Below are 15,330 nucleotides of genomic sequence, written 5' to 3'. Positions count from 1 at the left end.
GGTCAGTGTCCAAGTTGTGCTTGATCTTACTGTGTTGCTGATTGTATCAGTTGGGGTAAAGCATTGCGGTTGATTTGATGAGCTGTTTCTCTGATGTTATGAAGATGAGAATGTCTGTGGGTCATTAGAGACACAGAAGCTAGGGCGCAACTATATCAGGAAGATTTGGGTGATAATCCAGAGATTAAACCAAGGACAGTCTAACAACAAAAATAAAAATGAGAAAACACTAAAGCAAGACACAAGGACAGACTTCCAGTTCACCAATGGCAAACAGTAGGGCAAATGAGGATGAAAAGGCCGATAGAGAACCACCAGGACACCCTGAACTCAAAGCACAGGAAGTAACAAAACAGATCAATCAGGCTCTAGAAAAATTCAAAACAGAAATAATTTCCCAGATAACCATAGAGATAGTGAGCAAAATGGAAGTCGTGATTCAAGACTCTAGAGCAGAAACTGACAAAAAAATAGATGAGCTCAGGACCATGATAGAAGCCATGAAGGCCCAGCATAAGAAAGAAATGGAAAAAATAAACACCCAACATAGGAAAGAAATGGAATCCATAAAACAGATTCAAACAGATATCCAGGAGACTAAACACTCTATAGAAAGTGTACGCCAACAGAATAAAAGAATGCAAAGATAGACTCTCAGATATAGAAGATAAGATTTCAGTCAGTGACCATGAAAAGAGAGGTCTCTTAAAAACAGTAAGGGATCATGAGAAATCGATCCAACAACTCCTACATGATGCAAAGAAGAATAACATAAGACTGATAGGAATCCATGAAGTAGCAGGAGAAAATACAAATGACTTAAAAAAGCTGTTTGCAGAATTAATGACAAAAACTTCCCAAACAGAGGGGAAGAATTAGACATTCAGATAACTGAGGCATATAGGACCCCAAATAGCTACAATCAAAAAAAAATCTAGACATATAATAATCAAGATCCCAGAAACCCAACAGAAGAACAAAATACTACAAGCAGTAAGAGAAAAGAAACAAATCACATATAAAGGAAAGCCCATCAGAATCAAAGCAGACTTTTCAACACAAACCCTTGGGGCAAGGAGAGCCTGGAATGAGATATTTCAAGTACTAAAAGAGAACAACCTCCAACCTAGACTGATGTATCCTGCAAAACTCTCTTTCAAAATGGATGGGGAAATAAGACACTTCCACGACAAAGAACACCTGAGAAACTACATGAATACCAAACCAGCACTACAAGCAATTCTAAACAAGATCCTAGAAAAAGACAATGAAGGCAACAACACCATGAGGCCCAACAGAGCAAATCAAATAGGCAAGGCAAGAAATTAAAAGGAGAAGGTGAAAAAGTAAAAAGAGTCAACAAAAGGCCAATAACATGTCAATAATAAGTCAGTACATATCAGTTATAACCAGCAATGTCAATGGCCTCAACTCACCAATCAAGAGAAATAGACTGGCAAAATGGAATAAGAAGCAAAATCCAACAATATGTTGTATACAAGAAACACACCTAGTGCAAAAAGAAGCCCATAGACTGAAAGTGAAAAGATAGAAAACAATTCTCCATGTGACAGGAGCCCAGAAAAAAACAGGGGTAGCAATCTTATTTGCAGACAAAGTAAATTTCAAACCAAAACTGATTCTAGTATTATTGATGTAGGACGGTACTGTATCATACCTCTATGAATGTAAAATATCTAGTACCTGCTTTATGATACATAGTAGGGACCGTGCTTTATCAGAGCTACATTTAATGATATTACTATGGAATGTTCTCTTTCCAGATGATGATGCTAATAAAATAAAATAAGATGCTAATAAAAAAAATGGTGCCAGGTACCACAACAGCAACAGAACTTTGCTGTTTTCTGGATATTATTCTTTTCTTTGTTTCTTTTTGTTTTGTTTTGTTTTTTTTAATGGAATGTGCTGAATGTCTATAATTTTGTTCAGATGACTGCAGAACCTGGAAAAGCTGTTGCTGCTATTGATGCATAACATACTGCTATTATCAGGCTTTTTATATATATACACACACACACATATAAATTGAATTTTGGGAAACTTTAACGGTGCTGCCAACTTTGCAAAAAGTCATCCCAATTTACTGTGTTGAGTTGGCATTGTACAGAAATGGACAGCCATAGTGGTCTAGAAATGTTAATTTTTTTTTCCCATGTATACAGGGGTAACACATCGTACTAAATATGTAAGATCATATCTATGTGGGTTTGATTACAGAAATTAATAAAGTATTCTCTAAATAATGAAAAAAAGAATAAGATAAGACTATAAGAGCAAGAAGCAATTTAAATAGGTTCAGGGACCATTTTCATCTCCAGAATTAAGAATTATTTTAATGTTACATCACTGCCTTTTCTCTTTTACTTTCCTTTAGTTTTATTTTAGGATTCCCTATTTTTAATGTTCATACAGAGATTTCTTTAACTGAAATACCGAATGGTTTCTTTGGTGTGAAAAACTATAATAGTACACAGGATCCTAATGAGATAATTAATAATGTGAAATAGGAAGTAAAGGGCTAAAGGTGTAGGGAAAGTGGGAAGGGTGGGGAAAAGGTAATAAGGGAGAGGAAAAAAATATGAGAAACTGAAAAAATGGAAATAAAGTGTTTGTAAATGGGGAGGGGAGGAGGGGGTGAAGGGAGGACAGGGACAAGGGGAAAAAAATGAGAATCAAGACCTATTATGTAAAGGTACAGAATCCCAATGATGAATGTAACTGTATTGTATACCTAGATTGTACCAATAAACTCAATAAAAAGGAAAAAAAAAAAGGGAATGACTGTTATTTTTACAGTCCAGTTTTTCTTTAAGCAAGTTAGTATCTTCTCTGTCGAGCCAGAATCTGTGGGATATACACTTTTTTTGATCAATGACATTTTCACTAAGCAATATACATTCTGACAAGATACATGCACATTTATAGTAAAAGCTCACATAGTCTGCAGCAGTACTTACTATTTTCTCTACTGACTACCAGTATAACCACATAACCACAGAAGAGAAGTTAAAAGGTTCATAAAGAAATGAACTCATGAATCCTGATTCCAAAGAAATGCCTGGAGGCTAGCCTGGATTCTTATTTTGTTATTTAATTCTTTCCCTTGTTTTCCCAAATAAACCACCAAACAAGCTACTTTACTGAGGAAGTTTCTCTTAGAGACCCTAATATAACTTTGGCAAGACAAAGTTACACCATTTCTTAGCAGGTAGGTTTTTTAGCAAAACTCTGGAACCCACCAGAATTTCACTGCACGGCGGGGCGGGGGGGACCTGAGGAAAGGTAGGTTGATGGACAAACATAAACTAGAAAGGGGAAGGAAGGAAGACTGACTCACGCCAGCCTGGAGCTGTCACGTCCCTACTTTAACTGATGCCAGAGTACTCAAGTCCTAGGGCCCCAGAGACAGAAACCCTCAGTTTTCCCTCTGTAAAATTAGTATCCTGAGCCAAGACCCTCCAAAATTGAATGTCTAGAGAAGCATGCCCATTTCTTGTTTTTCCTTGGATTAAGAAAATCCACAATATCACAAAATGGTTAAGATCCAAAAGCCCTGAGGAACTCCATGATTCCTGCCCTAATCAGGCCAACTAATGTGGGCTGGCCACAACTCTACCCACCCATCTTCATGAGTGTCCAGTTGCTGTCCATCTGCTTGGCAGCCTGAAGAAAGTAGCGCCCATCAGTCCACATGGCCGCATGCTCTTCTGTGATGATTGCTGTACCTGGAGCAGAAGAGCAAGAAAAGAAAGGTTTCTGTCCACCACCCAGCAGCAGCACAAAAAGGCAGGTGACAAAAGCATGAGAAGCACCAGCTCCCACTGGAGCAGATGGCTCCTCCACTCCAGGGAAGCCTCTAGGTGACAGAATGACACCACTGAGAACCAGCAACTCCAGCTCTAAGAAGCAGCAGTGAGGTGAGGGGCCAGGCTGCCTGGACACCAGTCTCTGCACAGAAATTCCCCACTCGTGCAGCACGAGGCAAAGCCAGAAGAGCAGGGGACTACGTGTCCGTGGTCCACGCGGCCTCAGCACCCACAAGACAGAAGCAGGAATGGTGCCTACCATTCCTCTGCTCCACCAGACACCCAAAGAAGCTGTTTCACCTTTCCTGGAGGCCAACTGGGTCTTGAGAGTGTTCACAGGGACTTAGCTTGGGCCTCCACATCCACCTGCCTCCCATTCCTACAGGCCTGGCAGATCTCAGGACTTCAGCAGAAGCATCAGCCAAAACCAACCCTGATACACCAACCAACACAAGCACATCACCCAAAGAAGCAATGTGCTCACCACAAGGGGAGGGGGCTCCCACTTTGTCCAGAGTGCTTAGGGGGTGGGGACCTGAAGACAAAACCACCAAAAACTTGGGAGTTAAGAAGGAGAAAAGTTATGGCAAAATTAAGGATACCAATGGAACTCACATTATCCTTTGCTATTTAGGTCAACAGTAAAAACAGAAACCAAATCCAAGCACATGGGGAATCACACAGAACCAGTAAACTACGGCAGGGTCTGGGAATGCTGTTAGAGTCATTTCTTACTTGGCATGCTAATTACACAAGCATATTCAGCTTAAGACTTTTTTTCTATATGAATGTCACATTCAATAAAAATTTCAAAAAAAATTTTTAAACAAAAAATTTTAAATCGTGAAAGCAAAGGCATAGAAAAGTGCACCGGGTCACTGAAGGTAACCGATGAGCTGGGAAAGTTTGGGAACACACACCTTCCTGCAGGGGCTCAACAGGGAACATCTGGTTTGCGTTTCCTAACTGATTCTATACCACAGGCTAAAACTTGGTTCAGTTATTGGGGGAGGAGAACAAAGGTACCACAAGAAAAGAGAGAATTTAGCAGCTCACCTGCAGAGCCGTCGAATCCAGAGACAAAGGCTCTCCGACAGTCACATGGAGCAATATATTCACTCTGGAAAACAAAGACAACAAGCTGGGTCTCAAACAGTGGTGTGCTGCCGCTTTCCACACCTAGGCCCACTTGGCACTTTCTCCCAGGAAGCCTACAGCACGCTAAAAAGGCAAGCTGAGTATTAAAAAAAAAATAGTGGAAACTTCAGAAGACGAATTAATTAAGGGCTAGAAGTGTCATTCCTTTTGCCTCATCTGGAGAGCAAAGCAAGCACAGAGACATGGATAAAAATGGCTCTTTCCGCAATAAGACCTTACAAAAACAACCAACCAGTAGCCACCTCCCTCCTGTCTCTGACATTTAGGCATCTGTTACTTTTCTGAAAAGTAAAGCTGAATTTCTGTTTTAAGCACCAGTCATTCTCTGACTTGTCTCTAGACATTAGCTTGTTTCTGAACTTCCTGTTTGCATCCCCTCTAAGGCAGTCTCTCTCCCACAGGCCCTGGCCCTTCCTGTCAGGGAATGAGCAGAAGCACTTCCTCCACCCATGTCCAAAACCAGGTCCTTCCCATTGAGAAGTGAGAGGACAGAGTTAGGGACAGAAGAAAGGAGAGGTTCTCCTGCTCGGGTGAGGGACATGAGGCCACTGCATACAACTTCCACTAACAGCCAGAAGCACAGACAGCTGAAGGAACTTCCCCAAGGTCAGTGCAGAGGCAGCTCCACAGCCTCAAAACCGAATCCCTATGCCAGGCTGCCCCACAAGACACATTATCTCATTCTCACAGTGACTGTCCCGGATAAGACTGACAGAAAGGGACAAAACTGAGGTTCAAAGAGATCATCTTGAAGGGACCTGCCCGGTGACAGGCTGTCATGGGCCAGGAGCTGCTTGCTGCCAGTTCTGCTGGATCCAAAGCAGCTCCTCCTTCAACTATTAGCAGCTTTCTTCCAAGCCAAAGCACCCAGCAAGGTTAACGATGCTCAGGGAGGACAAGGGGTGCCTGTCAGAACCCGGGGCATTTTGGGGACATGATGGGGGGACACCCATGTCCACTCCTGAGATGTGGGGGACAATCACTCAATTCACCCCATCACCATCGCCTCAGGTCAGCCATGGGCCCCTTCTGGAGAGGAGCCGGAAGGCCCAGCGGTGAGAGCCACAGCCACACCTGCCCTCCAGCCTGGGCCCTGCTGTGTGGCCTGCACCCAGGGCCACATCACTCAGCCTCAGTTCCTCCTCTTCAAAACAGGTTATTTCCAACTGCTAAATGCAACAGCAGGCAGATGTTTTACCCCAAAACATAGCAAACATTCATACACGGCACTAAGAAATAGAAAGAAATGGCCAATACCATCAGTCATAAACTGCAGAATCCTTGTTCACTCAAAGATCACTGGGCATGGTGGTGCATGCCTGTAATCCCAGCACTTGGGAGGCTGAGGCAGGAGAATAGCCTCAAATTTGAGGCCAGGTTGCGACAGTGAGTTCAAAGCCAGCCTGAAACATAAAGCAGGACCCTGTCTCAAAGAAGCAAACAAATAAGAATTAAAAGAAAATAATGGGAACAAGAGTGCCCCACTGTTGTGGACAGTGGGCTAATTTTTAAAACTTCACCAGAAACCCGAAAGTATTGGGCGCGTGCAAAGCAAGAGAGATTACAAATCACTTCTTCCTGAAAGTAAGCAAAGAAAGCATCTTAGGGCCTGGAGCCACTAGGTTACCACACTAACTGCGGTGCACACTGGGGAGTTACATGGTAAGGAAGTCCCGCTGGCAGCGGGCGTGGGCCTGCTCCTGGGGCAGAGAAGATGCACGATGGTCACCTGGGAAGGCCTGGGAGAGGGACAGGAGCCCCACGGGGCTTCCCTAGGAGTCCCCATCACGAAGGCAGAAGAAGTGTCACCACAAAGGAGGTGGAACTGCCATCAGATGGACACACTTAGTGTGGAACCCAGACGAGGACTAGAGTAAGAACTAGACATGACCTAAGCGGTCAAGAGGCCACAAAGGCATCTGAGAAGGGCTGGCCGCAGCCTCACCTCCACACTGACAGGCTCAGCGGAAGCAGGCCAAGTCGCTCTTCTGCCCAGTCCTGAGCTGGCGAAGCCTTGAGACACTTCCCAGAGTCTTGCCAAATGCCTGAAGACAGCGTGCTAGGAAAAGGGCACCAGGAAGCAAAGTGCCAGGCTTTTCTCTCCCAGTTTCCCACTTCTCTCCAGCTCCAGCACAGGCTCAGTCCACACCTCCATCATCTCTACCTGAACCACAGTCCCCATAACCCATTCTGTGTATACTCTCCAAGTGAGTATTTCAAAATCACACTCGCACATCTTGGCATCTTCCTTAAAACACTCCAACAGCTTCTTATCACATTTAAGATAAAATCTAAACCCTGGCCATCCGATCTGTCCTCTGGGATCTCTCAGTCTGATTCACAATGCTCTAACCATATTGGACCTTGCTATGCTGTTTCCCACATCCCAAACTCATTGCTGAATCAGGGCCTTTGCACAAGCTCTTCCTTCTTGGTCTAAAGGTCCCTCTCCCAATCTCTCCCCACCACACCAGCACCCCATTATAGCATGGTGTCTTGACCAATTTTCCTGGTCACTTTTTGTTGCTCACAACAACTCACAACCTAAAGAGAGATTTATTTTGGCTCACATTTCAGATCAAGGTTAGCTGGCTCCAAAGAAGAAACAGCTCAAGTCTGGGCAGCCAAGAAGCAGAGAGCAAAGCGAGGAGGGGAGAAGCCAGAAACACCCTTCCAGGTCACACTTTGTGACCTGCCTCCTCCAACCAGGCCCCACTTTACACAGGAGGCTCCTGGGGAACATCCTAGATGTAAGCCATAACATTCTACCCCTGGCCTCCAAGACTCTTGGGAATCACTTTATGCAAAATACATTCAGTTCATCTCTAAGAGGTCCCCAACTCCAAACAGTTCCAACACTGCTGAAAAGTCCAACATCTCCTCTGAGATACAAGCAAACTCTTAGTTGTGAGCCCCTATAAAAATCAAAAAGACAGGGCTGGGAATTTAGCTTAGTGGTTCTGCCACCTGTCTCACCCAAGTGCAAGGACCCAAGTTCAATCCCCGGTACCAAAAAAAAAAAAAAAAAAAATCAAAAAGACACTTAAACACTGCCAACATGGAAAAGGGAGAAAGGGGGGTAGAAATGAGTGGGACCAAAGCAAGACTGAAACCCAGCAGGACAAACATTAAATCCTGCGCTCCATGTCCAGTCCCCAGAGCAAGCTACAGCGAGACGTGAATTCCAAAGGTCCTCAGCCCCACCCCTACAGGTACTGCTGTTGACTGTAGCCCTCCTTGCTTCTCTTGGGCTGGCTTTGCTCATTCCTTGTGGCTTTCCTCAGATATCACACATTCCTGGCTTCTCCCAACTTTCTGGGGTCTCTGCTATACTTTCAGCTTCACATTCACAGCTTTTTGCAGGTCTCTCTCAAGTGTACACTGACTGGCACCCCAGACTTTCTTCTAAAATCTGGGTGGAAGCCTCCCTGAGTTCACAACTCTGCATTCTGCTTGCCTATAAAACCAGCATCACATGGAGGACACTGATGTCTGCCCCCAACTCAAGCAGTGGCCAGGTAACCAACTCTAGAGTAGGGCTCTCTTCTCAAAGCAAACTCTTCCACTCTGAGGGCAAAGGGCAGTCTGGCTGTTTTCTGGGATGCCCTCAAAGCATCCTTCCTATTGTCCTATTGTAAAGTCCTAGGCTTTTTTTAATGCTAATCTTTTCAACAACAATGCTCTCCTCAGCTCTAATTTTGCTGGCCCTTCCTTTCTGGAAACTGAAAACTTTGAAAATGGGCTTTTTGCTCCTGATTTTCAATATAAGCCTGGCTAAAAGCCCCCAGAAGTACCACTGCCACAATGTCAACAATGGGCTGTCTTGAAATTTTTTCCACCAAATTAATTAGGCTACTGCCCTTAATCTCAGACTCCCACAAAGTCTCAGGACATGAATAAAAAAATCCAGACAAATGTTCTGACAGAGCATAACACACATGGCCTGAAATCTCACTGCCAACAGAGTCCTTGTTCCCAACGGAAACCTCCTAAGCGTAGTCTTTGCTGCCTTTTTTATCAGCATTTTGCTCTTCTGAGCTCTAACAAATTCCCCCAAAAACTCAGCTTCTAGTATTCTAGGGCTGCTTCTCCAGTAGGTATTGCTAGATCTTTCCAAACTCCTCAGGAACCGATTTAACAGACATTTAAACCACATGGTCAAGTAGCAGCACAGTAACGACCCTACTTCTGGTACCAAAATCTGTCCTAGTCTCTCTCTCTCTTTTTTTTTTTTTTTTTTTTGAGACAGGGTCTCACTATGTAGATCCAGCTAGCCTTGAACCCATGGTTACCCTCTTGCCTCAGCCTTCCAAGTGGTGGAATTACAGGCATATGGCACCACATCTGGCTTCTTCTAGACACTTTGCTGTCCCTGGAACAAAATATTCAATATCCACAGTTTAAACAAGGACCGGTTTATTTTGGCTCAGGTTTCAGTCCAAGATCAGCCAGCTCCAAAGACGAAACAGTATGACAGAGGAACATGGCAGAGAAAAGATGCTCACATCATGCCATCCAGAAAGAAAGTACAAAGCAAGGAGTGGGGAAAGGAGATACAACCTTCCAGGAACACTCCTGGTGACACACCTCTTCCAGCCAAGCCCCACCTTCCACCAGCTCCACTGTGAGCATATGAGACTCTTGGGAGACATCCCAGATGTGAACCATGACACATGGCTAGTTCATCCTCCTCATTACGTTTCAGATCGAATGTCACCTTCGCAGAGTGGCCTGCCTGAACTATCCAACTAATACAGCCACATGGCTACTTAGAACTCTCGGTGTAGAAAGTCTTTTTAGATAAGTTTTCTTTTTAGATGCCGGAAGCACTGCGCTGTAGATCACCAGGGCCAGGCCTAACTCACCTCCTCCCGCAGATGAGTCAGGGCTGCAAGTGGAATGAGGAACACGCATCTTATTCACTTCCTCCCATGCATTTTTCCCCCGTTAAGTTTATTGGTACATTTAAAACAAATAATGGTTACATTCATCGTTGGGATCTTGTACCTTTACATGACAGGTCTTGATTCTTATTTTGTCCCCATACCCCTGCCCTCCCTTCATCCCCATGCATCTTATTCGCTTCCTCCTGAAGATGAGGCAGGGCCCCTCTGGAGGAGAACGGGCAACAAGAGGGCATGGCAGAGCAAAGCCTGGCCGAGAGGAGGGTTGTCTTCCTTCCCACCCATTCTGCCAAAGAAACGTCAAACACGATGTCCAGCAGACCTCAGCTCTGGTTACAGACCAGCCCTCTTCTCCTCCCGCTGAACCTCCTGTATCTCTGCCATGCAGCCACTTGCTTGGTGGCCTTTGCCTTCCACCAGGAGTTACAGACTGACCTAGCCCCACGGATATCTTATTATACTTATTTGTCTTTCGTAATCTTTCACCATGGTTTCTCACTCCTTGAGCCCTTCAGCCACACAGGCCATGAAATATTTCACAGCTTATTGCATTGTTCTTCTACTCTTTCCCCAGAATGTAAATTCCACAAGAACAGGGCAGTTGTCCCTGTACGTAGCACAGGTGATATGGAATACGTCCTCAACTAACCTTTGCAGAATAAATGAACAAGCAGAAGAGATGGACACTTTTCCCCTAACCATGCCAATGAAAATGGAGAAAGGGACTGGCAAAGATCAGAAAGTGGATCCTTCTCAGGAGCCTTCGCCAGTAGCATAACTCTGCTGACACACTATGGACTTCGGTCCTCTACAACTGGGAGGCAATAAATCTGTGTTGGTTTAAGCACTGCTTTGGGGGTTAATTTGTTACGGCAGTGACAGGAAACTAACAATGGGGAAAAGATCTGAAGGGATCATAATGAGTTTCAAACTCAAAATTCCTCAGTGCCCAGGCAGGCAAACCACAGGACATCAAGCAAGGGAAGGGGGCTTTTTCTAAAGAGAGACGTCCTTCCTCAGCTGAGTCCTGTCTCGCTGGGGTGTGGGCCACTTGTTACCAACCTTCAGTACTTCAGCAGGAGAGAGAAATACATGTGCTTGTGAGAAGTCGCTCAATTTTTAAATGCTGGCACCTAATTCAAAAAATACAAATAAAACATAGCCAAATAAAGTACATCTGTAAACTCCCCCAAAAAAAGCTTTAAACAGTTCTCAAAATCTGGGTTAAATACAGCCCTTTTCACACTGCTTTACCATTCTACTTTCAGAGGCCTCCCACAGATCTGACTTTCACAAGATCAGCCATAGAGGCATTTTCCTTACCTTCCCTTGGGTAATGATCACAAATAATATTAGCTAAGATATCTGGCTAAACACCAATTATTTGCCAATAACTGTCTTCATTTTTTCTAATTCTAACCCAACAGCAGGTCTGGAAGAAAGCATCTTTTCCATCTACATTTTTTTTTTAAATGAAGCTCAAAGACAAAAATTGCTTACTTCCCAAAGCACACTCATTGTAAATGGTCTGAAACTCAGGGTCTGGTTCAATCCCCAGCACTGCAAAGAAAACAAAAGGGCTCCATCTTTGATATGCTCCCAGGCAACCTCTTCTGATTCTGTATCAGACCATGTACATATGGTCTGTACAAGTGGATCATAAACTCTGAGGGATCAAGGAATACAAAGTATGTGGCGCACTTACCTCTACCATAACAAACCACCCAGTGACATCTCCTAGACCTAGTAATCAAACCCACATTCAAGCCCAATTCCCAACTTTCCAGCTGAGAAAACCAGGAGCTCAATTTGCTCTTCTCTGAAACACAGAAGATGTAACAATGCCCACACCAGAAAGCTAAGGGTGACACAAAGCAGTGAGCACATGCCCGCCACACATAAGTGAGTGCCCAGCACTACTGTGCCACAGACAATGAGCCAGATTCCATAGGAAATGTAACACAGGATCTTCTCAGAGTGGACAATCTGGCCAGCAAAATAAAACAGGTAACCTAAAAAAGTAGCATTAATAAACAGATAAACTATGCTAAATTTGCAGAACTAAACTTGCCATAGTTTTAAGGACACTTAGATCTGCATTAAAACTATCAAAACAAACTCAGAGGCTGGACTGGGGACACCGTGGACAGGTAAGGAGAAAGGAGAGGACAACCTAGAGAGAGGGGACAGTGTGAGAAGGCCCAAAGCAAGAGGCAAGAGTTACAGACAGGATACTCGACTCCTTGTGACCAAATACTAAGCTAACTCCCCATCTTTGGCATTTCTTCTCTCTAACACCTAGTCAAGGTACATGGGGAAAACATACAGCTGTCCAAAGACTCATGTTCCTTCCTCAATGCAGAACAGTTATTGGAAAGCTGCTACCAGCCAGGACTTGACTTCCCAGGCCCCCTGGCATCTAGACAGGGTCACATCGCTAGTTCTTACCAACAGAATGTGGATGGGAAGTGAAGCCAGGCTAGGCATTTAAAAGTGGGTGTGTTCTCTCAAGCCGGAATGGTGGTGGCAAAGGATGAAACAGCCTGGATTCCTGAAGCATTTTTCCACCTGGTAGAAAATCCCCCATGAACCAGAACATCCCATCTGCCCCCTGCCTGCAAGAGCCATACTTACCACATGAGCAAGATATGAGGCTTCACAGTACAAAGCCACTGAAACTGTGAAATGGGTTACCACACTCTAATTAATACGGTGCACAAAACCACTAGCCCAGCCCAGGAGAAAGTGTCTTTAAGAAATACAAAACAAAAGGGGCCGGGGATTTAGCTCAGTGATGCCACCACCTGCCTTGCGAGTGCAAGGTCCTGAGTTTGACCTCCCAAAAAAAAAAAAAAAAAAGAAAAGAAAAAGAAACACAGAACAAAACAGGAAGCTGACTCCAGAAGGAATGGAAAAAGTTCAAAGAGTTTAGGAAAGTCTAATTTATGTCTTCCAGAAGGAAGAACCAAAAACACAGTCAAAAATTCACACTGGCAGAGTCACTCCTGACAAACCTTTGCCTAAGCCAAGGTCAAGAACAGAACATGGGGCCTTTTACATGGGGAGGATAGGAAAAATAAGTAACTAGGATATCTAAAAGGAAGTAGGCAACTCTGGCTCCAAAGATTTTCCTGGTTTCGAGCCAGTGAGGCTCACAAATCCCACTGATTAGACAGAACATGAAAGCAACCAGACACTAGAGAAACCGGGCAATTCCTCACTGTAAAAGTCCCCTAGGGCCTAAATTCACTAATACTACAGCCACTGCTCTGGGTTTGAAAAGAAGAAATGCTTAGCATGGCAGAGGACAGAGAGCACAGACCACTCGAGTGCCAAGTCCTTGCGTAATTGTGCATTTGGGGTCCATTTTCTTTCTAGCAGGGAACAGTGTGTGGGTGGGTGTATTTGTATTTTGGAAAGTACACAAAAGATAGAATTCAAGATTACCCTTCATGTCTCCAACACCCTCCCTTCCCCGCCCTTAGGAGAAATTCCATCAACCCTGAATCAAGCCTGAAATGAAACAATCAAGAACAAGAGCCAAGAGAACAGAGCCTCTCTATCACCAAGGAGGCTGCCAAGCAGGTCAAACACACCCAAACCCCCCCTCCGTGTTCTCAAAACCCGGGCAAGGACCCAGCGTCCCACTTTACAGAGCACCCCAACTATGCCTCTCCTCTCCACAGGAACAATAACAAGGAAACCATTTCTTTCTGTTGGCACCACAAACACCCTTGGGCCCCAAGCTTCCAAACCTCCTCTGCCACCTGTCTGCCAAGTCCACATTTAATCCAGGCTGTTGCTTCTCTTCCCAATCCTTCTCCTTCCTCCTTCCTACTCCCAATTCCAATACTCACGTCCCTTCCCTCTTTACCCAGACCCTGGGATACTGCAATGGCCTCCAAACAGGCTTCTCAATGCTCAGTGCCTCCCTTCACTAGTACACAGTCAACATTTCTCCCTGTTGCCAAGATCACTCTCTTTTTCAAAGACACTCGCAGGTGCCTACTAACAACAGCCTAAACTCCTCAATCAAGAGGACAGCGCCACCCATGAACAGGCACTGGAGCTTCCCTCAGTGGCCTTTCCCTGCATTTCTTTCTCTCATCATTATGGATATTCTAGCCCCACAGATGTGCTCATTTTGTTTATGTTTTCTATATCTTCTATCCTCCCCCATGCATCCAAATTCTACCTGTTCACATTAAAATTTAAATGCCACTTCCTTCACGAAGCATTCTTTGATCCTGCTAGCTTACAACACTCCCCCTCACTTCAGAATACTTTCCCCACTGGTAAACCTGTGTTCTTCACTTGGTCTCCACCAGCCACATGCAGAACACTGAAAATAAAGCCAGTGTGGCCAACAAACAGCACCCTTCACTTCATTTCACTCCAGTTAAGTTTTAAACTGATACTCAAGATTCAATTATTAGAAAAATTTTAACTATGTTTAGAACAACTTCAGTTTGCGAGTTCAGTTTTTCAACAATAAACTTAATGAAATCGAAACACAGATCAAATATTTCTGATGAAATGGCATGCTCAAATTGAGAAAGATTTTTAAAAGTCAAAAAATTTTGTATGGGTTAAAGAACTAAATAAATACCTCTCAAAACATACAAATGGTCAACGAGTATATGAAGAAATGCCCAATTTCACTAGTGACCAAGCAATGCAAATCAAAACCACAGATATCATCTCATCCCAGTTAGAAAGGCCAACATGAAGGCAAAAACGACAAATGTTCACAAGGATGAGGAGAAAGGAACACTGTTGGTGGCAATGCAAATGAACGGAGCAATTAATTGGAAGCAGTAAGGAGATGCCTAAAAAAACTAAAAACAGAACTACAAAATGATTTAGTATATATATATCGATATATATATCTATATAGATATATATATCTGCGAGAGTTACTTTTCTCTCATTGCGGCCACAAAATACCCAACACACAAAGTTAAAGGAGGAAAGGTTTATTTAGCTACAGTTTGCAGAGGTTTCAGCCCATGATCAGCTGGCCCCATGGCAGGGTTACCAAATAGGCATCACACAGGAGAAACAACATGGTGCACACAAAGTAGCAAAAGCAACAAGAGACCTTAACTGTTTTTCTCCCCCTTTCAAGCCTTCCAGACTACAGGGAGCAGGGCATTGCCAAAGCAATCACTCACGAGTAGTGGCTTAGTAATCACACGCCCTTAATCCCAGCATCACACACTCCAGATTCAGCCACCTCTAGAAAAGGGAACCCCACCTCCTCCACATGAGGCTTTGGGGGACACCTAAACACAAGCCAAAACAATAGCCAAAAGAGGTGAAATCATTATACCAAAACGGTAACTGCATTCCTGTGTTTACTGCAACACTACTCATAACAGCTAAACTATGGAATCAACTTAGATGCCCAGTGGTGGATAAAGAGAAATATATATATA

General features: G+C 44.0%; 1 protein-coding gene across 3 annotated transcripts in view; it reads right to left on the bottom strand.

Annotated features, from left to right (window-relative positions):
* Positions 1–15,330, bottom strand: part of Xpnpep1 (X-prolyl aminopeptidase 1) — a 67,432-nt gene that overhangs the window by 32,890 nt on the left and 19,212 nt on the right. For all 3 annotated transcript variants that reach the window (XM_010634652.3, XM_010634651.3, XM_019209037.2), the window contains 2 exons: positions 4,887–4,950; positions 3,645–3,749 (listed from right to left, as the gene is read on the bottom strand). In XM_010634652.3, the coding sequence (XP_010632954.1) occupies positions 3,645–3,749; positions 4,887–4,950 (169 nt within the window). The remainder of the gene's footprint in view (positions 1–3,644; positions 3,750–4,886; positions 4,951–15,330) is intronic.

This window comes from Fukomys damarensis, unplaced genomic scaffold (genome assembly GCF_012274545.1).
Source record: "Fukomys damarensis isolate Sample0158 unplaced genomic scaffold, DMR_v1.0_HiC HiC_scaffold_8, whole genome shotgun sequence".
Taxonomy (NCBI): Eukaryota; Metazoa; Chordata; class Mammalia; order Rodentia; family Bathyergidae; genus Fukomys; species Fukomys damarensis.
This window is presented reverse-complemented; position numbering and strand designations above follow the sequence as displayed.